Genomic DNA, 21,743 nt, shown 5'->3' with positions numbered 1-21,743 from the left:
GGGTGAATGTGGTAGTCTGTGTTAGAAGGATTATGGTACCTGGTAATGCCGGAATACCATTGGTGGAGAATGTTATTGTTCCCATTGGTTGAGCTTGTATGTTAGCTCCGCCCTGCAAGGTGGGTTAAAAGAGCCCGTGCCGCCCCAGCAGCTTTCTTCTGTACCTGCGCTGCTGGGGGAAACATCTAGCGTATTAAAGCCTTCAATTGTCTCCAATCTCGCTTCTGGAGTTATTGATCGTGCATCATATATATTGACATCCTCACATTCCAATTTAATAAGAGGGTACCCTGAGAATTTATACCTCATGAACGAATGTAAACAACCACTGCTAAAATGAGCCATTTGTGCCTTTGTATTAATGTTAAGAATAAGTAGAATGAAATATGATGCTGTTTTAAATTTTGTGTTGTAAATAAGTTCTTTAATGTATGAGCAAGCAGCACGAGAGTAGGTTAGCTTAGAAATGAACTGTCTTGACTTCCGGGTACGGCAATGCAGAGCTAGGTCGCATAGTCGGTAGCTCCCGCTTGGAATGGACATTTGGGCTCTTTTACACGGCCCCCATGGCATTTGTTTGACATTTCCCGGTGTGGGAAGAAGACTGTAACATTCCCCTGACAGTGTCCCCCAGGAATGTTATGTCTTTTGGTTACCAGACCCGGCAGAAACAGTAAAGGATTTGCTGGAACTGCAGGGGAGAGAGGAGCCTCTTCCAGCAAGCAGGCGGGGGAAGGGCAAGCTTAAAGCTGCAACCTGACTTGAGGGCCTCTAATAAAGGTGAATTCTAGCAGCAGAGGGAACAACTGTGAAGAGTTCTACCAAGGCCATTGAAGAAGCGGGGACGAGTCTTCTGGTGACGGCCATGGAGGAGTAGGTCGTGCATTCGGCAGCTCCCGTCTGGAACTTACTCTCAGACCTTTTTCAGGAGTTTTCACAGACTTTTTGGGGCAGATTGGTGAAGTGAACACTGCCAAAAGGATTCCATCTCGAGACTTCCGGTTGCTGCTATGCGGACCTAAGTAGCACATTCGGCGGCTCCTGCAAAAACGGACTTTGGGGCTCTTTTCAGAGCCCCCAAGGGCACTTTTTCGACGTTTTCCGGTGTGAGAAGGAGTTAATAAAAGCTCCCCGTCAGTATATGGCTTTAACTAGGAGCGGGGCGACAAAAAAGGTGGTGGTGGACCAGAAGAAGGGAGGGAAGAAGGACAAAATGGCAGCGGGCGGAGACCAGCAGGGTGGAGGCAGTGGGCGGAGAAGCAACAGGAGGGTGTCCAGCGCTGCCTCAGAGAGATTAAAACGGACCTGCTAGAGCCGATGAAGGCTTCTATTGATAAGCTGCTGGAGACACAGACAGCCCAGGGGGTGGCGATCCGAGAGGCTCGACAAAAGATCTCTGACAATGAGGACGAGAGCTTAGGCCTGGTGGTAAAGGTGGAGGCGCACGATTGCTCCACAAGAAATGGCAGGAGCGGTTCGAGGAGATGGAGAATCGGTCGAGGCGGAAGAATCTGCGGATTCTGGCCTCCCGGAGGGGCCGGACGTGGGGGCTTATGTGGTCACCATGTTGAACTCGCTGATGGGAGCGGGGTCCTTCCAGGGGCCCCTGGAGATGGAAGGGGCCCATAGAGTGCTGGCGAGGAGGCCCAAGGCTAACGAGCCTCCGCGGGCGGTGCTGGTGCGGTTCCATCGGTTCGTCGATCGGGAGTGTGTGCTCAGGTGGGCCAAGAAGGAGAGGAGCAGCAGGTGGGAGAACGCGGAGGTTCGGATATATCAGGACTGAAGTGCGGAGGTGGCGAAGAGGAGGGCCGGGTACAATCGAGCGAAGGCGGTGCTGCACAGGAAGGGGGTGAAGTTTGGCATGTTGCAGCCAGCGCGACTCTGGGTTACCTACAAGGACCGGCACCATTATTTTGAGTCTCCGGAGGAGGCGTGGGCCTTTGTTCAGGCCGAGAAGCTGGGCACAGACTGAGGGTCGGGATGGGCAATTGGGGACTGCGGTGGATATGTAATGCCTATTTTTGGTTCGCCGAGGGGGGGGCCTTTGCATTGTTTTGGGTTTCTTTTTCTCTGTGTTTTTCTCTTTCGGGTTGGGGAGGGTGGATGGGGCGGGTTGAGCACTGCTTTGGTTGGTGGCGGGGCCTGGTAGGTGGAGAGCGCGGGCTTTTTTCCCGCGCCGAAGACTGGGGGGGGCGGGGCCAGGGCAGGGAAGCGAGGATTGTTTCCCGCGCTTAGAACGGAGGGGGGAGGGGGAGAGCCTGTCGATGGGGAGCGGGAGAGGAGGGTGTGCCATACAATGGGAGGAGTCGAAGGGGAGGCGGGAGTGGCCGGGGTCAGCAGGAGTCGAGGGGTGGCGATCTTGGTGGGAAAGGTGACATTCGAGGCGTCGAGCATTGTGGCAGATAATGGCGGCAGGTAAATAATGGTAAGTGGTACGTTGCAGGGAGAGAGGGTGGTACTGATCAATGTGTATGCTCCGAACTGGGACGATATGGGTTTTATGTGGTGTATATTGGGAAGGATCCCAGACTTGGAAGTGGGGGGCCTGATAATGGGGGGAGACTTTAACACGGCGTTGGATCCGGCACTGGATCGCTCCAGGTCTAGGACGGGTAGGAAGCCGGCGGCGGCTAGAGTGTTGAGGGGATTTATGGACCAAATGGGAGGGGTGGACCCTTGGAGATTTGCAAGGCTGGGGGCTAGGGAATTTTCATTCTTCTCACATGTCCATAAGGCTTATTCTCGAATCGACTTTTTCATTTTGAGCAGGGCGCTGATAGCGAGAGTAGAGGATACCGAGTATTCGGCAAATAGCCATTTCGGACCACGCCCCGCATTGGGTGGACTTGGAGATGGGGGAGGAGAGGGACCAGCGCCCGCTGTGGCGCTTGGAGGTGGGGCTGTTGGCAGACGAGGAGGTGAGCAAGAGGGTCCGAGGAAGTATAGAGAGGTACTTGGAGACCAATGACAACGGGGAGGTCCGAGTGGGGATGGTATGGGAGGCACTGAAGGCGGTGGTGAGGGGAGAGCTGATCTCCATTAGGGCCCACAAGGAGCGGAGGGAGAGGCTGGTGGGGGAGATGGTGAGGGTAGACAGGAGGTATGCGGAAGAGCCTGAGGAAGGATTGTTGAGGAAGAGTGACCACCAGGAAGGCGGAGGTGCAGTGGAGGAAGGCCCGGGGGGGGTCTACGAGTATGGGGAAAAGGCAAGCCAGATGCTGGCGCATCAGCTTCGGAAGCGGGACGCAGCTAGGGAGATCGGGGGAGTTAAGGACAGGGGAGGGAGCGTGGTGCGGAGTGGGGTTGGTATCAATGGGGTCTTCAGGGACTTCTACGAGGAATTGTACCGATCCGAGCCCCCACGGGAGGAGGGAGGGATGGGCCGTTTCCGGGACCAATTGAGGTTTCCAAAGGTGGAAGAGGGACTGGTGGCGGGACTGGGGGCCCCGATTGGGCTGGAGGAGCTGATCAAAGGGATAGGAAGCATGCAGGCGGGGAAGGCACCGGGGCTGGACGGTTTCCCGGTCGAATTCTATAAAAAATATATGGACCTGTTGGGCCCGCTGTTAGTTAGGACCTTTAATGAGGCAAGGGAGGGGGGGGGCTTTACCCCCGACGATGTCCCGGGCACTGATCTCCTTGATCCTGAAGCGGGACAAGGATCCCCTGCAATGCGGGTCTTACAGACCGATTTCCTTGCTAAATGTAGATGCCAAGGTGCTGGCGAAGGTCTTAGCCACGAGGATTGAGGATTGTGTGCCGCAGATCATCCATGAAGACCAGACAGGGTTTGTGAAGGGGAGACAGTTGAACGCGAATGTGCGGAGGCTTTTGAACGTTATCATGCTGCCGGCGAGGGAGGGGGAGGCGGAGATATTGGTGGCGATGGACGCTGAGATAGCCTTGGATAGGGTAGAGTGGGGGTACCTGTGGGAGGTGCTGAAGAGGTTCGGGTTTGGAGAGGGGTTTGTCAGGTGGGTTAGGCTGTTGTATGAGGTCCCGATGGCGAGTGTGGCCACAAATAGGAGGAGGTCCGAGTACTTTCGGTTGCACCGAGGGATGAGACTGGGGTGTCCCCTGTCCCCCCTGCTCTTCGCACTGGCGATTGAACCCCTGGCTATGGCACTGAGAGAGTCGAGGAACTGGAGGGGGTTGGTGCGGGGTGGGGAGGAGCATAGGGTGTTGCTTTATGCGGACAACCTGCTGCTGTATGTGGCGGACCCGGTGGGAGGAATGCCAGAGGTAATGAGGATCCTTAGGGAATTCGGGGGCTTTTCGGGGTACAAGCTCAATATGGGGAAGAGCGAGCCGTTCGTAGTTCAGCTAGGGGACCAGGAGAGGGGGATTGGCGAGCTCCCACTAAAAAGGGCGGAGAGGAGCTTCAGATATTTGGGGGTCCAGGTGGCCAGGGGCTGGGGGGCCCTGCATAGGCTTAACTTTACAAGGCTGGTGGAGCAAATGGAGGAGGAGTTCAAGAGGTGGGACGCGTTGCCGCTGTCCTTGGCGGGTATGGTGCAGTCAATCAAAATGACGGTGCTCCCAAGGTTTTTGTTCCTGTTCCAGTGCCTCCCAGTGTTTATCCCGAAGGCTTTTTTCAGGCGGTTTAACAGGAGTATAATGGGGTTTGTGTGGGCGCGAGGGATCCGAGGGTGAGAAGGGTGTTCCTGGAGCGGAGTACAGATAGGGGGGGGGGGGGGGGGGGGGGCTGGCGCTGCCCAACCTCTGTGGGTACTACTGGGCTGCCAATGCGACGACGGTGCGCAAGTGGGTGATGGAGGGGGAGGGGACTGCATGGAAGAGGCTGGAGACGGCGGCCTGTGTGGGTGCGAGTCTGGGGGGCTGGCAACGGCGCTGCTGCCGCTCCCTCCAAGGAGGTATACCACGAGCCCGGTGGTGGTGGCGGCCCCCAAAGTTTGGGGGCAGTGGAGGCAGCATAGGGGGGGGAAGTTGGGGCCTCGGCGTGGACCCCATTACGGGGGAACCACCGGTTCGCCCCAGGAAGAACAGGTGGAGGGTTTTCGGGGTGGCACAGGGCAGGGATACGCAAGTTGGGGGACCTGTTTGTGGACGGAAAGTTCGCGAGCTTGGGTGAGCTGGAGGAGAAGTACGGGCTCCCCCCGGGGAACACCTTCAGGTACTTACAGGTAAGGGCGTTTGCCAGACGGCAAGTGGTGGAATTCCCGCGGCTACTGCCACACACAGTACAGGACAGGGTGCTCTCGGGGGGGGGGGGGGGGGGGGGGGGGGGGTGGATGGGAGTGGGGAAGATCTCAGAAACTTACCAGGTGATGCAGGAGGAGGAGGAGGCCTCGGTGGTGGAGTTGAAAGGTAAGTGGGAGGAGGAGTTGGGAGAGGAGATCGAAGAGGGGACGTGGGCAGATGCCCAAGGGAGGGTGAATTCTTCCTCTTCGTGCGCGAGGCTCAGCCTCATACAGTTTAAGGTGCTGCACAGGGCACACATGACCGGGACAAGGATGAGCCGGTTCTTTGGGGGTGAGGATAGGTGTGTTAGGTGCTCAGGGAGCCCAGCAAATCACACCCATATGTTCTGGGCATGCCCAGCGCTGGAGGAATTTCGGAAGGGCGTAGCGAGGACGGTGTCGAGGGTGGTAGGATCCAGGGTTAGACCGGGCTGGGGGCTCGCAATATTTGGGGTGGCAGAGGAGCCGGGAGTGCAGGAGGCGAAAGAGGCCGGAATTCTGGCTTTGCGTCCCTGGTAGGCCGGCGAAGGATTCTCCTTCAGTGGAAAGATGGGAGGCCCCAAGCGTGGAATCCTGGATCAGCGATATGGCAGGGTTCATTAAATTGGAGAGGGTGAAATTCGCCTTGAGAGGGTCGGTACAAGGGTTCTTTAGGCGGTGGCAACCGTCCTTCGACTTTCTGGCAGAACGATAGACATTGGTCAATGGCAGCAGCAGCTCGGGGGGGGGGGGGGGTTTACTTTATTTTTGTTTCTGTTATTTACACTGGAGGGTCTGAGGGGGTGTATACACCTGTTGTGTTAAGTCGGGGTGTTAATGGTAATTTATTATTTATGTACAGTGGGGGGGGGGGTTTGGGGGGTTGCTTTTCTAGATTGTGTTTTGTACTTAACCCTGTTGGGCTCTTTTTTCTTTCTCATTTTGTTATTGATATTTTATGAAAACCTTTAATAAAAATTATTTTTAAAATATTTTAAAAGGAAAAAGAAATGAACTGTCTTTAAAATGAATTTAAGTTAGAAATGCTTAAAATGAATGCAATTTAGAAATGAAATGAATTAATTTTATGAACTGTATGTAATAATAAATTAGGTAAAATTGTGTAATACATTTAGGTTAGAGTAGAGTAGGACCTGAATTGACCGACAAGTGACTGGGGTAGACAGGGCAGGTATTGGTTCGGGTCTGTGACCCTGTCATGATATCCACATCAACATATCATGGTGCAATCACACACACTGATGGACAGGTAGTTGGACCAACCAGCACACACAACATCGCAGCCAATCACCAGTGAGAGCACACGCACTATAAAGCAGGGAACACGCCAGTTCCCGCTCATTCTACCAGGAGATAGCTCAGAGCACAGAGCTCACAGCGTGCCACTCAGACATAGACCATGTGCTGAGTGCCTCACTAAGATAGTGATAGGGCTGGGTCCACAGGTTAGCTGGTGAAGCACGTACCCAAGCCAGCAGTTAGTAGTTGCCGTTGTTAAGACAATAAAACAGAGTTGTACCATCTACAGCCGTGTTGGATCATTTGTGCATAGGAACACCCAACACGACATGATCCACCACGCTTCTGTCGTGTTGTGTTCTCTGCTCCATAGACGAGCCAACACGGTTGCGGAAGGTACAACTCAGTTTTATTACTAACAATATTTACAATGATAAACTGGTTACTGGGGTTCGTTCATTACCCTTGAATCTGTGGACCTAACCCTAACACTATCTTGGAGAAGCACTCAGCACATGATGAATGTCTGAGTCGCTTGCTGTGAGCTCTGTGCCCTGAGCTGTCTCCTGCTGGAATGGGCCGGAAGTGTCGTGTTCCCCCTTTTTATAGTGTGTATGCTTTTGCTTGTGATTGGCTGTGGTGTTGTGTGTGTATTGATTGGTCCATTGATCTGTCCATCAGTATGTATGTATGTTTGCACCTTGATGTTTACCTGAATATCATGACAGCTTCGCGTTCAGGATCAAGAGAATGGATTTGTGGCCATCTAAAATGGCCGTCCGCAAAGGATAATGGGAATTGTGGTCAGGCAGGGACACAGATAAGACACAGCTCGTGTGTATTTGCAAAAGCAAACCAGACCTATACGGAAACTTGCACCTGCTGGAGGTCAATCACAGATCTGCCCAGGACAATGGGACTCAGATTGAAACATTTTTTTTTTGTTGAAATTTTTTATTTAAAACAAATTTGTAACATTTATAGAGAGAAATGCCCTATGCAAAGAGCCTTAACATAGTGAAAACGAACAGTGGGAAAGAATAAACATGTTAATAAGGCACTTCCCCGATCAACTCTGTTTGCCCATACCACACATGTTCAACTAAACTAATGTGGCTCTAACCCCCCGCCCCGGCCCCCCAAAAGCTCTGAGAGCCTAGAGTCCTTTAGTTCAAGTCCAGCTGGAGAGCTTCACCTCGACCTCCCTGAGCGCCTTCTCTTGGACCGCCTGTGCCTCGATCATTCGGTCCATTGCCGCTCTCATCGGGTCCAGCATGTCCCTCTTCAGTTCGGCTAAGCGATTCCTTAAGAATTCCATCTGTCGCTCGCTTGGCCAGTGGGCCTCTGCTCCCTGCCGTCTGCCATGCTTCGCCGCCCAGTCTGGGGTCCCCGCTGCTCCCGCTTCGATCCTTGCCGCTCCACTCGACCACTTCTGGTCCAGCTGTCCATACCCCGGGGGTAAAGCCTCTTCCTATCGTCCCCTCCACCGATTCAGGTCGCCAGGTCCCGAAAAAGTCCTTTGGAAAAGGTCTGTTTGCCCATCGCGGGCGGGAATGATCCGACCTGCGACCTGCTTCCTCGAGGGCGCCACCGGAAGTCTCAGATTGAAACATAACAGTAGTAACAGACTCGGGGGCACCTATTCACCTTATTTGGGAGTGTATACATGCCTTGGACAATAAAAACCAGGAGCCGCCTAGCTATCAAGGTACCCGCCCCTAATTGGCCAGAATCGATTAGGGTGATCGAAATCCTATCGGTCTATTGGATCCCGAGTTGGGACAGCCCAAAAGAGCGCAAAAGATCGGAGGATAAGAGGAACCAATGCTGTGTCTCTTTTGGGACTGGCCTCTGCCCCACTAACTGCAGTATATCGACCAGCCAAGTTCAAGGACCTGCAATTGCTACCAGAAGGACGAACCTCAGCCCAGATGTACCTGACAACTTCCAGCTGCCACACATGGGGAACCAGATAAAGGTCTTGTCTAACCTGCACAGAGCCGGTCACTTGAAAGTTAATTAAAGGTCATTTAAGCTGTCAAGATATAGTCTAATGTATAGTAGCATGTAAGTTATTAAGTATAGAACCAATCCTATGTTTGATAATAAACTATAATTGAACTAATATACTGTTGTGTGGTCATTTGTCCAATACACGGAACGTACTTGCATCCTGTGGTATTAATAAAGATAGAAGTCAACAGAGCACAAATAAGTCAATCCTTGAGTGTACGTTGTGTACTGGGGAGAAGAAGGAGAACTCCTTCTCCCCTGGGTGGTGAATCTCCATGGGTCCACTGCCCCATCTGCCCCATGAAGCGACCGAGTTCCTTCGCCATTCTGGGGTTCGACCTGTCTGTCCGTGGGTCCTGTACACAGTTAAAGTCACCCCCACCATGATCAGTCGGTGCGTCGCTATGTCAGGGATTTCCACCATGGTCTTTTTAATGAATTTCGTGTCGTCCCAGTTGGGAGCGTACACATTGGCAAGTACTACCGATGCCCCGTCCAGAGAACCGCTGACCATGACGTACCATCCCCCTGGGTCCGTTACCGCCTTCGTTGCCTTAAACATTGTCCTTTTATTTAACAGAATCGCTATCTCCCCAGCCCTCGTCCCGCAGCAGGAATGGTAAGTCTGTCTCACCCAGCTCTTGCTTACCCGCTGTCGGATAGATGTGAGGTTGGAGACAGGCAGAACCCAACGGCCCACATGGAGGTTGGACACCGCCCTACTGGCTGACAAGGCGTTCAGCGAGAGGGTATCACAGGCCATAGCAGAGTATACGGCAAACAACCAAAACAACCTCCACGTTCTGGGAGGCACTAAAGGTTGTGATTAGAGGGGAAATTATCGTCTTTAAAGTGCAAAGGGATAGATAGAAGCGAGTGGCTAGGTAGCAGCTGGTCGACTCCATACTGGAGGTAGACCGTAAATACTCTGAGGCCCCGGCTGTAGAGCTCTTGGCGGAGAGGAAAAAGCTACAAATGGACTTTGACCTGCTCTCCACAAGGGAAGCAGTGCATCAACTCCGGCAGGCACGGTGATCCTATACGAACACGGGGACAAAGCCAGCCGCATGTTGGCGCACCAGCTGAGAAAGCAGGCAGCCACCAGAGAAGTCACGCAAATTAGGGACAACAGATGCACGCTAGAAACAGACCCAGACAAGGTTAACAAAACCTTCGAGGACTTTGACCGGGGACTGCACACCTCAGAGCCCCCAACAGGGGATGAAATAGTTCGTCGATGGACTGGACATGCCAGTCGTGGGGGAGGACAGACACGGAACCTGAGAACACTGTTAGAACTGGGAGAGATCATGGAGAGTATAAGCTCCATGCAGGCGGGAAGGAGCCGGGACCCCAACGGACTTCTACAAAATATTTGTGACAGTACTGGCCCCACACCTGCGGGAGATGTTCACAGACTCACTGGCAAAGAGCACACTGCCACCTACGCTAGCACAAGCCTCAATCTCGCTAATACCCAAGAACGACAAGGACCCAACTGAATGCGGTTCATACAGACCCATCTCGCTCCTAAACGTAGACGGCAAAATATTGACCAAGGTCCTAGCCAAAAGGCTAGAAGACTGCGTACTAGAGGTGGTCACAGAGGATCAAACGGGCTTTGTCAAAGGTAGACAGCTAATATCGAACATCAGGTACCTGCTGAACATGATCATGACCCCATCCGGGGACAGCATCTGAGGTGATCGTCACCCTGGATGCAGAAAAGGCCTTCGACAGAGTCGAGTGGAAGTACCTCATAGAGGTGCTGGAACGGTTCGGGCTCGGATTCACCTCATAGGTGAAGCTCTTGTACAACGCTCCCATGGCAAGCGTATGGACAAACAACACCAGCTCCCAGTACTTCCAGCTGCACAGGGGCACCAGGCAGGGATGCCGGCTGACCCAGCTGTTGTTCGCCCAACGATTGAACCATTAGCGATCGTGCTCAGAACAGCAAAGAACTGGAGGAGGATCCAAAGAAGAGGCAGAGAGCATAGAGTCTCGCTCTATGTGGATGCCCTGTTCCTCTACATCTTGGATCTCTACAAAGCATCATGGAAGGAATCATCTCGCTCCTGAAAGAGTTTGGTGCCTTTGCATGAGTAAAAGTGAGATTTTCCCGGTGAACCCGCAAGGGGGAGGGGCAGCTGGTGGGACTGCCGTTTAAACAAGCCCGACACAAATTCCGTTACCTGGGGATCCAAATCGCTCATGACTGGACAGAGATCCACAAATGGAACCTTACCAGTTGACTGAGGAAGTCAAAAAGGACCTGCAGAGATGGAACACACTCCCACTCTCCCTGGTGTGGAGAGTACAGACAATCAAAAGGAACGCACTGCCCTGGTACCTCTTCCTACTCAGATCCATCCCGATCTATATCCCCAAGGCCTTTTTTAACTCACTGGACAAGTTAATCATGGCATTTGTATGGGGGGGAAAGAATGCTAGGATCACAAAGAAGGTCCTACAGGAAACAAAATCCAGGGGAGGACGAGCCCTCCCAAACCTATAATTCTACCACTGGGGAGCGACAGTGGAAAGAGTGTTGGGATGGAAAAAGGAGCCAGAAGCCGAGTGGGTGCACGCGGAGGAGTCCTCCTGCAAGGGGACCTCTCTCCGGGCCCTCACCACGGTGGCACTCCCATCCCCGCCCAAGCAACACTCCAGCAGCCCAGTGGTGATAGCCACCCTCCAGACGTGGAACCAACTATGGCAGCAATTCGGACTGACCAAAATGTCTGACAAAGCCCCCATCTGCACCAATCAGCACTCACCGACGCCACCTTAAAAAGGTGGAGACAAGCAAGGGGGGGGGGAGAAGAGAGAGAGGGGGAGAAGAGAGAGAGAGAGAGAGAGAGAGAGAGAGAGAGAGAGAGAGAGAGAGACATTGACGTTCAGGAACCTATACACTGACGGTAGGGTCACAACACTGGACGAACTGACGCAGAGATTCCAACTAGCTAAAGGCAACAAACTCCGATACCTGCAGCTTAAAAACTTCCTACGGAAGGACGCAAGGACATACCCGCAGCGACCATGACAGACATTATTTGAAGAGCTACTGGACGCAGACATCCTAGGCAGAGGGAACTGTAGTGACATGTACTGTACGAACGACTGCTGGAGAGGGCTGACACCGAACTGGATATGTCAAGGAGGAAATGGAAGGAAGACTTGGGGTTCAAAATAGGGTGGGGATTTTGGAGCGAAGCACTGCACAGGGTCAACTCTACCTCCATATGCGCGAGGCTCAACCTAACGCAGCTAAAAGTAGTACATAGAGCCCACTTGAGCAGGTTCTTCCAGGAGGTGGAGGATAGATGTGAACGGTGCCAAGGAGGCTCGGCCAATCACGGCCACATGTTCTGGTCTTGCCCCAGACTTGCTAGGTACTGGACAGCCTTCTTCGAGGCAATGTCCAAAGCGGTGGGGTTGAGGATGGAGCCTGCCCGAACGTGGCGGTTTTCGCTGTATCAGACCAGCTAGATCTCTTCATGGGGAGGAGGGGGATGCCCTTGCCTTTGCCTCCCTGATCGCCCACGTAGAATCTTGCTCGGCTGGCGGTCAGCAGCACTACCTAAAGCTGCAGACTGGCTGTCCGACCTATCGGAATTTCTCCAAATGGAGAAAATCAAATTTGCTATCTGTGGGTCGGAAGAGGGCTTCCACAAAACATGGGAGCCATTCACCCGACTGTTCAGAGACCCGTTTGTGGCCAACACATATATAAATAAGTAGCCAGGGAGAAATAGCCAGGACATGGCAGAAAGAGGAAAGCAAGGTGAGGTAGCAAAACTCAGTAAGAAAGAATGGGGGGGCAGCAGTGGAAAAGGGGGGGGAAGGGGGATGCGAAGGGAGGGAGGTGAGAACAAAAAAGGGGAGCCAGAAGGGGGAACAAATGAAATGAAAATCGCTTACTGTCACAAGTAGGCTTCAAATGAAGTTACTGTGAAAAGCCCCTAGTCGCCACATTCCGGTGCCTGTTCGGGGAGGCTGGTACGGTAATTGAACCGTGCTGCTGGCCTGCCTTGGTCTGCTTTCAAAGCCAGCGATTTAGCCCAGTGCTAAACCAGCCCCTGGTTTCCAGATAAGGGAACAATAACAGGGGGGCGGGGGGCACAGGGGAAGACAACAGTGGCAGCAACCTCAGCACGGCGAGAGAATCCGAGAAAAAACGGGAAGGGGAAATGAGCAATGGCCCAGTTAGATGATTGGTAAAAAAAAGAAAGAAGAGAGGGGAGGAAAGACCCCTTCTGTCCAGGTATATTTCCTCGAGCCTATGTGTTTTGCTTTGCAAGTGTATCCAAAACTGTATTTGAAAACATTTGTGTGAAAAAAAGGGAGGGCATCAGGGGGTTGGGCGGGAGGAGGTTAGGGAGAGGGGAGCTGGAGGGGGCTAGGGAGGATTGTACGCTGAGACAGGCGGCGACAGACTGTAAATAGAGAAACCTAAGAAGAAGCCTTTTTGTACAATACAATAAATGAAAACATACGGCAATGTATATAATTTGAAAATGCCAATAAAAAGATTTTTTAGAAAAATAAAACATTCTCCAACAACTTGCATAAATTTGGTCTGCAGTGCTCTTCGCTCTTTGTGAGGTGCTCTTTGTGAGGATTTCAACACAATGCCACCCTCTGCCTTGTCACTGATTCTATCAACCCGTGATCATATTAAACATTTGCTCTATTTAGAAGGATCTGAAAACTCGTGTTTTAATGAGCATTTTAGTAGATATTCCAGACTTAAGGAAACTATGGATTGTATTTGAGAAACATATTGAAGACAATAGTACAGGGAATATGTTTTACTTTCCACTCCTGGTGACAACATGATAGGACAATGCATCCTTTTCAATCTGGCAAGGGGACAGTGTTTTTAATTATCCCATTGAAAGTGCTCCCTCTCATTCTACTTACATATACTGTCTTTGCTCCACATGGAACAGATCCTTACTTTCCATGCTCTGTTCCAACAGTGACTTATTATGCAGCATTAATGTCTGGATCTGGTCCAGCAAATGTCGATTTTCTTCCTCAAGATTCCCTTTCAATTGACTCAGGAGCTGCATGAAAACCAAAACATGGTGCAACACATTTGCAAATTATCAGATAAAAACTTTCAGATATACCCTTCAACATATCAAAAGGCTAAAAAAGAAAATAACGGGTGCATTACTGAACTTAAAAACCTCCCAATTTTAAAGTGTTACATAGTCAAATAAGAGATACCATCTGAATTCTTGTCTGCAGCTCAAAATGTGAACACAGGAAAAACTTTTGGGGGGGGCGGATTGGAGTTCAACTAAAACATATAATAATTCTCCTCAGTAGCTTCAACAGGCAAATTAACAGGCATTTACGATAGGGAAGACTGCTGCAGTTCTCAGATACCTGAAAATAAGGCAATTTGCTTTCTGAGCCATCTTATGATACCATAGTGACCCACTTTGTGAGAGATTGTAGTGGGATCGAAAACCACCAAATCTTAGAAATGGGACATTGTCAAAATTTGGTTGGCATTTTATCAGGTCATTTCCCACTTTCAGAAATTTTGGGCATCACCAGTGACTCAACGGTAGCACTCATCTCAAAGAGTCTGAAAAGCATGGGCTCAAGCTCCACTTCATAATCATGGGCAATTTCAGTGCAGGTCTGAGGAATGGAAAGTGCTTATCTTTTAGATAAGAAATTAAACCATGGACCCAACTGCCCCCTTTGGTGGATATAAAAATCCTATTAAACTTTGAAAACAATCAGGCGAGTTCGTCTGACCAATACTTATATAACACTGGTTGGTTACACATGCAAGAGGATGGCTAACAGTCAGAAGTTGTTGGTCAGTGTTGGAACTAATAATGAAAGCAGAAGGATTGAGGCCCAATGGACAAGAATTTCAAGAGCAAGCGAGGAAGTAAAAGAGCAAACCATTAAGGTAATAATGTCTGATTACTCTCAATGCCATCTGATAATGAATACAGGAGAAGTAAGATAAACTGGTTAAGCTGTTGCTAAAAAAAAATGGTTTTTAAGGAAGGGCTTCAGATTCCTGGGGTACTTGAATCAATCCTGAGGTAGAAGGGGACCTGCTCAAGATGGGAGGGTGATACCTCAATAGGGCTGGAACCAATGTCCTTGCGGTGAGCTGAACGAGTGTTGTGAGGGAAAGGGTTTAAAATGATCTAGCAGGGGAAGGAACATGAGAATGAAGCATTAGAGAAGTGATACAAGGTGCACAGAGGACTGGGGCAAAAGAACAGCACGAGAATAAATAGTTCTGAAATAGGAGAGATCAGACATGGGGAACGTGAGGCAGACACGGATCGGTTTAGAGTGCATGAATGCTTGGAGTATGGTAGATAAGGCTGATGAGTTGTAGGTACAAGTAGCCACATGGGATTATGATATAGGGGAAATAATCAAGATCTAGTTTAAACAAAGGGAGTGATAGAAACTTAACAGGCTATAAGATATTCTAAAAATTAGGGATAGTAAAAAAGGAAGGGGTGGTGGGAGTATTGACCAAAAATACCGTTTCAGCACCAGGCAGGAGTTATGTACTTGAGGGTTCAAAAAAAGAACCTATTTTGTTAGAATGAAGGAACAATATTAGCTATTTAGGTAATCAAATAGTGGGAAGTGCACAAAGATGCATGAACTCTAGAGTACTGATAATCAGGGATTTCAATTATTCTACTATAGATAGGAAAAATAACAATGCAAAGGGCAAAAAGGAAGGAACTCCTGAAATATTCAGACGAGGGCCTTTTAAGAAATCAATATGCTGCCACTTCAGTGAGGAAAGACTTTGTACTTGTTCTCATTCGGAAGAATGAAATGAAGCAATAGACGCATATTTCAGTTGGAGAGCATTTGGGAAAATTTTATTATTATGTTTAGAATCGATATATAAAAATACAAGGAAATATCAAACATTTAAATATTTATTTAGAATAATTAACAGGAAGTGGGTTAATTTCAGTGAATTTAAAAGGAATCTGGCCCAGGTGGATCGGAATCAATGTTTGGCAGGTAATACAGTAAATAAGCAACAGGAATCTTTCAAAAATTATACACATTTCCAGATAAGTGAAAGAATGGGTGTCCTAAGTTAGAGCTCCCAGGCTGACAAAAGATATAGGGCACAATTCTCTGGAAAGATTTTGAAGTGTTGCAGCGAGCGGGAATTGCTGCGAGCTTCCTGCCGTTCGACCCAACGAGGCCAGCAACGCTATTCAACATTAATTGGTCCACTTAACGAAGCCTCACGGGCTTCTTGCTGCAAAGGAAGGCTCGCCAGCTGACCGTCAGCCCCCCGCTAACAAGGTCGTTCAGCACATACTCAGACAACCCCTGCCAGCTCGCAACAATGACGCCGAGGAGACCAGCCCCAAGATTCAGTGACGCACGCCTGTGGAGGCTGTTAGACGCTGTGGAGGCCAGGAGGGATGTCCTGTTCCCCCAAGGATCCAGAAGGCTCAGTCATAGGGCAGCCAGTGCTGCCTGGGATGAGGTGGCAGCAGCAGTGAACTTCTGTATTGTGACCAGGAGGACTGGCCTCCAGTGCAGGAAGAAGGTCAATGACCTACACCGGGCAGCACGAGTAAGTAGATACCAACCCCCACCTCACCTCCCGCCTAAGACCTTACTGTCACCACGGGACCATCCACCCCCCAACTCTCCATGCAACCCCAATCCCCCCTCCCTGATGCTGAGCCTGTGGATGAGGTATACCCAGAGCTGATGAGGGACGTTAGGGAGCGGCTGGGGCATTCAAAGGGAGATGTCAGCGACACTCCAGCAGATCCATAGCTGCATGGAGGAGTCCCAGAGGCTACGGGCACTGGAGATGACGCTGGCAATGCGTGGCACCGAGGCCAACACTGATAGGGTGGAGACTGCAGTGGAGAGCCTGGTGCATGACGTCGGCACCATTTGTGAAAGAGTCCATGTGCCGTCGAGAAGTGAGCCAGGGCCCATTGGGAGAGTGAGGAATTATATTACACATTAAACACAACCAGTATGATGTCTCTGTCGCTTTCGCAATGTGGGCTGACTTCCGAACCCTTTGCCCATCTCTCTAGGCATCCCCCCCTCCCCAGGTACATCACTTGCAGGTGGTGGGTGTGAGCGAACACTCAGCTGACAGGCAAGGGTCAGCCTATGGCATAGGTTGAGGAGCACCGGCGCTCAGCTCTCTGCGGGTTATCATCACTCCCCTGCCTCGACAGTGACCCGCTGACAGTGCCGACACCCTGGAGTGATGTGACACACACCCTGGGAGTGTGGGAAATGGGAGTGGGGGTGGCGGACGGGGCCACATCATAAGTTAATCGAGCAAGGATGAGGGCCTTCCTTGCCCTCGCCGCTGCCGCCAGTCCTGCAGCCTCTGGCTGGTCTTTAGGTTCCTCCACAGCCTCATTGTTATAACCTGCCTACTTACCATTGGCTGGGGACTAATGACTATCCCACAATCCTGTGGGAGTATGAGCTTCCCCAATGAGGGGGGGGGGGCGGAGAAACCACTAGTAAACTCCTAGTATAAATAAAGCTGGCCAGTTCAGGAACCAGCCAGGAAGGAGTATGTAGCAAGGGAAGTTACTGCTACTGTTATGTATATATGTTATAGTAAATAAATGTTATTACTTTGTATCCTTAAAACTCGTGCTGGATTCTTCGTGGCCCTTACAAAACTGGCGACGAAGGTTAAAGTGAATAGCTGTCTACACTGCTGAAGCCACCTCCCTGGATTTTTGTTGGATACAGGTTGGAAGTCGTTTTCTATTATACCATGCCTCTGTACGGACATTTGGATGTTTTTGATGCTGCGCTGGAACCAGTACACACAACGGATGCGTTACTATTTCCGGGCAAACAATATCACCAAAAACGAGCGCCAGGTGGTCATATTGCTCACCGCCTGCGGCCCGCATACGTTTGGGGTGATTAGGAGCCTTACGTACCCAGCTGCGCCGGACACCAAAACGTTTGACGAACTTGTGAATATAGTGGGGCAACACTTTAACCCAACCCCGTCCACGATAGTCCAGCGTTATCGGTTTAATACCGCTGAGAGGACCCCTGGAGAATCCCTTGCCAGGCTACGCAGGATTGCGGAGTACTGTGACTATGGTGAGACCTTGTCAGAAATGTTACGTGACCGTTTGGTTTGGGGTATTAACAATGCGGCCACCCAGAGAAAGTTGTTAGCGGATCCAACATTGACTTTTCAACAGGCCACTCAAATAGTATTGTCCCGAGAGAGCGCAGAGCGAGGAGTACAGGAGCTACAGGGATGGGAGTGCATGCCTTGGGGCGCAACCCCTTCCGTCCGAAAACGTCTCCCCGCACTCCTGCGGTACCTTGGTCGAGGCAACATCCGGACCGACGCCAGTGGCCGTTGGACATTCCTCCCCGAAGGGAGCCTTCTCCAGAGCCAATGGATGAGGAGCCATGTCCGTGTCAGACTTGTAGACGCCGACCCCGTCGCGGACGGCGGTCCTGAGGGCGCCAGAGGCGCCATCGTTCCGACCGAAACTGGGGCCGGAACTGGGACCAGCCCAGAGGCCGTATCTTCCATGTGAATGAACCTGCGGCGACTACTCCTGAGGACGTGGAGACGGAGGACGACTGCCTGCAGCTGCATTGTGTGGCAGCTCCCCGTGTGGCCCCCATTAAGGTGACATTACGTGTCAATGGCCACCCGCTTGAGATGGAGTTGGATACTGGCGCAGCGGTCTCCGTGATCGCCCAGAGGACATTCGACCGCATCAAGCAGGGTATACAGACCGTTCCATTAACCGACTCACAGGCCAGGTTGGCCACCTACACGGGGGAACCACTGGACATTGCAGGAACTACAATGACCCCTGTTGTCTATGGACGCCAGGAGGGGCGTTTCCCACTTATCGTGCTGCACGGCCATGGGCCCAGCCTGTTGGGTCGGGACTGGTTGCGCCATTTGCGGTTGCAATGGCAGCACATCCTCCAAACAGTTTCTGAAGGGTTGACTGAGGTGCTAGGACGATACCCAGATGTATTCCAGCCTGGTTTGGGGAAAATAAAAGGGGCCGTAGCCCGTATCCAAGTTGAACCAGGAGCCACGCCGCGCTATTTCTGGGTGCGCCCAGTGCCTTACGCCTTGCTCGAGAAGGTAGAAGGGGAGCTCACTCGTTTGGAGAGTTTGGGTATTATCAGGCTCGTCCGTTTTGCTGACTGGGCAGCACCAATTGTACCTGTAATGAAGCCAGATGCCACAGTTCGCTTGTGTGGCGACTATAAACTTACAGTGAATACGGTTTTCCGACTCAACCGATATGCAATGCCTCTCATAGAGGATCTCTACGCGAAGCTTGCAGGTGGACTCTCATTCACAAAATTAGATATGAGTCACGCCTACCTGCAGTTGGAGCTGGACCCTGCCTCCCGACCATATGTAACGATTAATACACACCGGGGCCTGTATGAATTTACACGGTTGCGCTTTGGAGTATCCTCTGCCTGCGCAATTTTTCAACGTGTTATGGAGGGCATTTTTAGAGTTTTACCACGTGTGGCTGTCTACCTAGATGGCGTTTTGATTACAGGGACGTCGGAGCAGGAACATTTGGAAAATCTGGAGGCTGTCCTTAGACGCCTTTCGGAGGCTGGAGTCCGTTTACGTTGCACAAAGTGCGTATTTCAGGCAAAGGAAGTAGTCTACCTAGGTTATCGGGTGCACCGCGAAGGTCTGCACCCCGTCGCAGAGAAGGTGCGTGCAATTCAACATGCCCCCGCCCCGACTGACACTTCGCATCTTCGTTCTTTTCTCGGTCTCGTAAACTATTACGGGAAGTTCCTCCCCAATCTGGCAACTACGCTGGCCCCTTTGCACCTTCTGCTAAAGAAAAATCACACCTGGGTTTGGGGTCAGCCGCAAGAAACCGCTTTCCGGCGGGTAAAGCAACAATTGTCGTCGTCTGGGTTACTAACCCACTATGATCCTGGAAAGCCTTTGCTCGTCACATGTGATGCATCCCCGTATGATATTGGGGCCGTCCTGTCCCACAAGATGGAGAACGGGGCCGAACGACCGATAGCTTTCGCCTCCCGCACATTGACTGCAGCGGAGAAAAAGTACGCGCCGATCGAGAAGGAGGGCCTGGCAGTGGTTTTTGCGGTGAAACGCTTCCAACAGTACGTGTACGGCCGCCATTTCACTATCATGACTGATCATAAGCCCCTGCTGGGACTTTTCAGAGAGGATAAGCCAATACCGCCCATTGCTTCTGCACGGATCCAGCGCTGGGCTTTGTTGCTTGCTGCATACGAGTATTCTCTGGAGCACAAACCAGGTACGCAGATAGCAAATGCCGACGCACTGAGCCGATTGCCTTTTTCGACCGGCCCCATGTCGACCCCCACGACTGGTGAGGTGGTTGCAACCCTAAATTTTATGCACACCTTGCCTGTCACGGCATCACAGATCCGTGAGTGGACCCAGACGGAGCCAGTCCTGTCAAAGGTTCGGCACATAGTCCTGTATGGTGGGCAGCATAGACAGCTCCCAGGCGAGTTGCGGGCATTTTCCTCCAAGCTGTCAGAATTCAGCGTGGAAGACGGCATCCTCTTGTGGGGGACGCGTGTGATTGTCCCAGAAAAAGGCCAGGAGCTGATACTAACAGACTTGCACAATGGGCATCCAGGCGTGACCAAAATGAAAATGTTGGCCCGGAGTTATGTCTGGTGGCCAGGCCTCGACACCGACATTGAGAAGGTGGCCCAAAACTGCTCCATTTGCCAGGAGCATCAGAAGCATCTGCCGGCCGCGCCCCTACATCACTGGGAATGGCCAGGGCGGCCTTGGGCACGCTTGCATGCAGATTTCGCAGGCCCTTTTCAAGGATCCATGTTCCTTCTACTAATTGACGCCCAGTCCAAATGGCTAGAGGTGCATAAGATGCAGGGGACAACGTCCTGCGCAACAATTGAAAAGATGCGTTTATCGTTTAGTACGCATGGCCTCCCCGAGGTGCTGGTCACGGATAACGGCACTCCATTCACGAGTGAGGAGTTTGCAAGGTTCACGAAGATGAACGGCATACGCCATATCCGCACTGCCCCTTACCACCCGGCTTCAAATGGGTTGGCAGAGCGCGCAGTGCAGACATTCAAAAGAGGCCTAAAGAAGCAGTCTTCCGGATCAATCGACACGAGACTGGCTCGCTTTTTGTTTACGTACAGGACCACCCCCCATGCAGTGACTGGGGTAGCTCCCGCAGAACTCCTAATGGGCCGGAGACTTCGCACCCGCCTTAGTATTGTTTTCCCGGACATTGGCGCAAAAGTATGCTGCACACAAGAACGGCAGGGACAGGGATTTTCTCGGCATCGGCCGATTCGGCAGTTTGCGCCCGGTGACCCAGTGTTCATTCGGAATTTTGCTGGTGGTGCCAAATGGGTTCCTGGTGTAATCTTTCGCCAAACGGGTCCTATATCTTACCAAGTGCAAGCCCAGGGTCGTCTCCAGCGAAAACATGTAGACCACGTCCGGTCCAGAAGATCATCCCCTCAAAAGATTCCCCGCCCCCGGAGCTCATTTCAACAGCCACAAAGACCAGAGACAAGGGAAGGTAGTCCTCACAGTCTTCCACTGGTGCCTCACTCGAACCCTGCGCAGGTCGTTACGGGACCGAATGGAGATCGAGACGCTGACATGACGGAGGCAGCGGACTCTGACTCCGAGATGGAGACACAGGATGCATCAGAGGGGGAATCCTCGGGTCCACGGGCCGTGGATGTACAACCGTTGCGCCGTTCATCACGGAAGCGCCGGTCTCCGTCTCGTTACACGCAGACTGATCCAGCGCCGCGTGCAAATGGTGTCCGGCCTGCGGCCAAACGAGTCCGACGCCCTCCTTCGCCAGGGTCTTCGGTGGATTCCTTGGACTTTGGGGGGGGGGGGGGGGATGTTATAACCTGCCTACTTACCATTGGCTGGGGACTAATGACTATCCCACAATCCTGTGGGAGTATGAGCTTCCCCAATGAGGGGGGCGGAGAAACCACTAGTAAACTCCTAGTATAAATAAAGCTGGCCTGTTCAGGAACCAGCAGGAAGGAGTATGTAGCAAGGGAAGTTACTGCTACGGTTATGTATATATGTTATAGTAAATAAATGTTATTACTTTGTATCCTTAAAACTTGTGCTGGATTCTTCGTGGCTCTTACAAAACTCATCCTCCAGCCCCAGTTTTTCCGGCATCACCTCATCGTCCTCGGAGGTGGCCACATGTTCCTCATCAC

General features: G+C 51.6%; 1 protein-coding gene across 13 annotated transcripts in view; it reads right to left on the bottom strand.

The window, feature by feature from the left end:
• The window catches only part of LOC140424010 (girdin-like), a 695,300-nt gene that overhangs the window by 116,588 nt on the left and 556,969 nt on the right, over window positions 1–21,743 (bottom strand). For all 13 annotated transcript variants that reach the window (XM_072507832.1, XM_072507831.1, XM_072507835.1 and 10 more), the window contains one exon: window positions 13,380–13,525. In XM_072507832.1, the coding sequence (XP_072363933.1) occupies window positions 13,380–13,525 (146 nt within the window). The remainder of the gene's footprint in view (window positions 1–13,379; window positions 13,526–21,743) is intronic.

The sequence above is a fragment of the Scyliorhinus torazame genome, chromosome 1, assembly GCF_047496885.1.
Source record: "Scyliorhinus torazame isolate Kashiwa2021f chromosome 1, sScyTor2.1, whole genome shotgun sequence".
Classification (NCBI taxonomy): domain Eukaryota; kingdom Metazoa; phylum Chordata; class Chondrichthyes; order Carcharhiniformes; family Scyliorhinidae; genus Scyliorhinus; species Scyliorhinus torazame.
The sequence above is the reverse complement of the archived record's forward strand: the minus strand, read 5'-3'. Positions and strand labels throughout refer to the sequence as shown.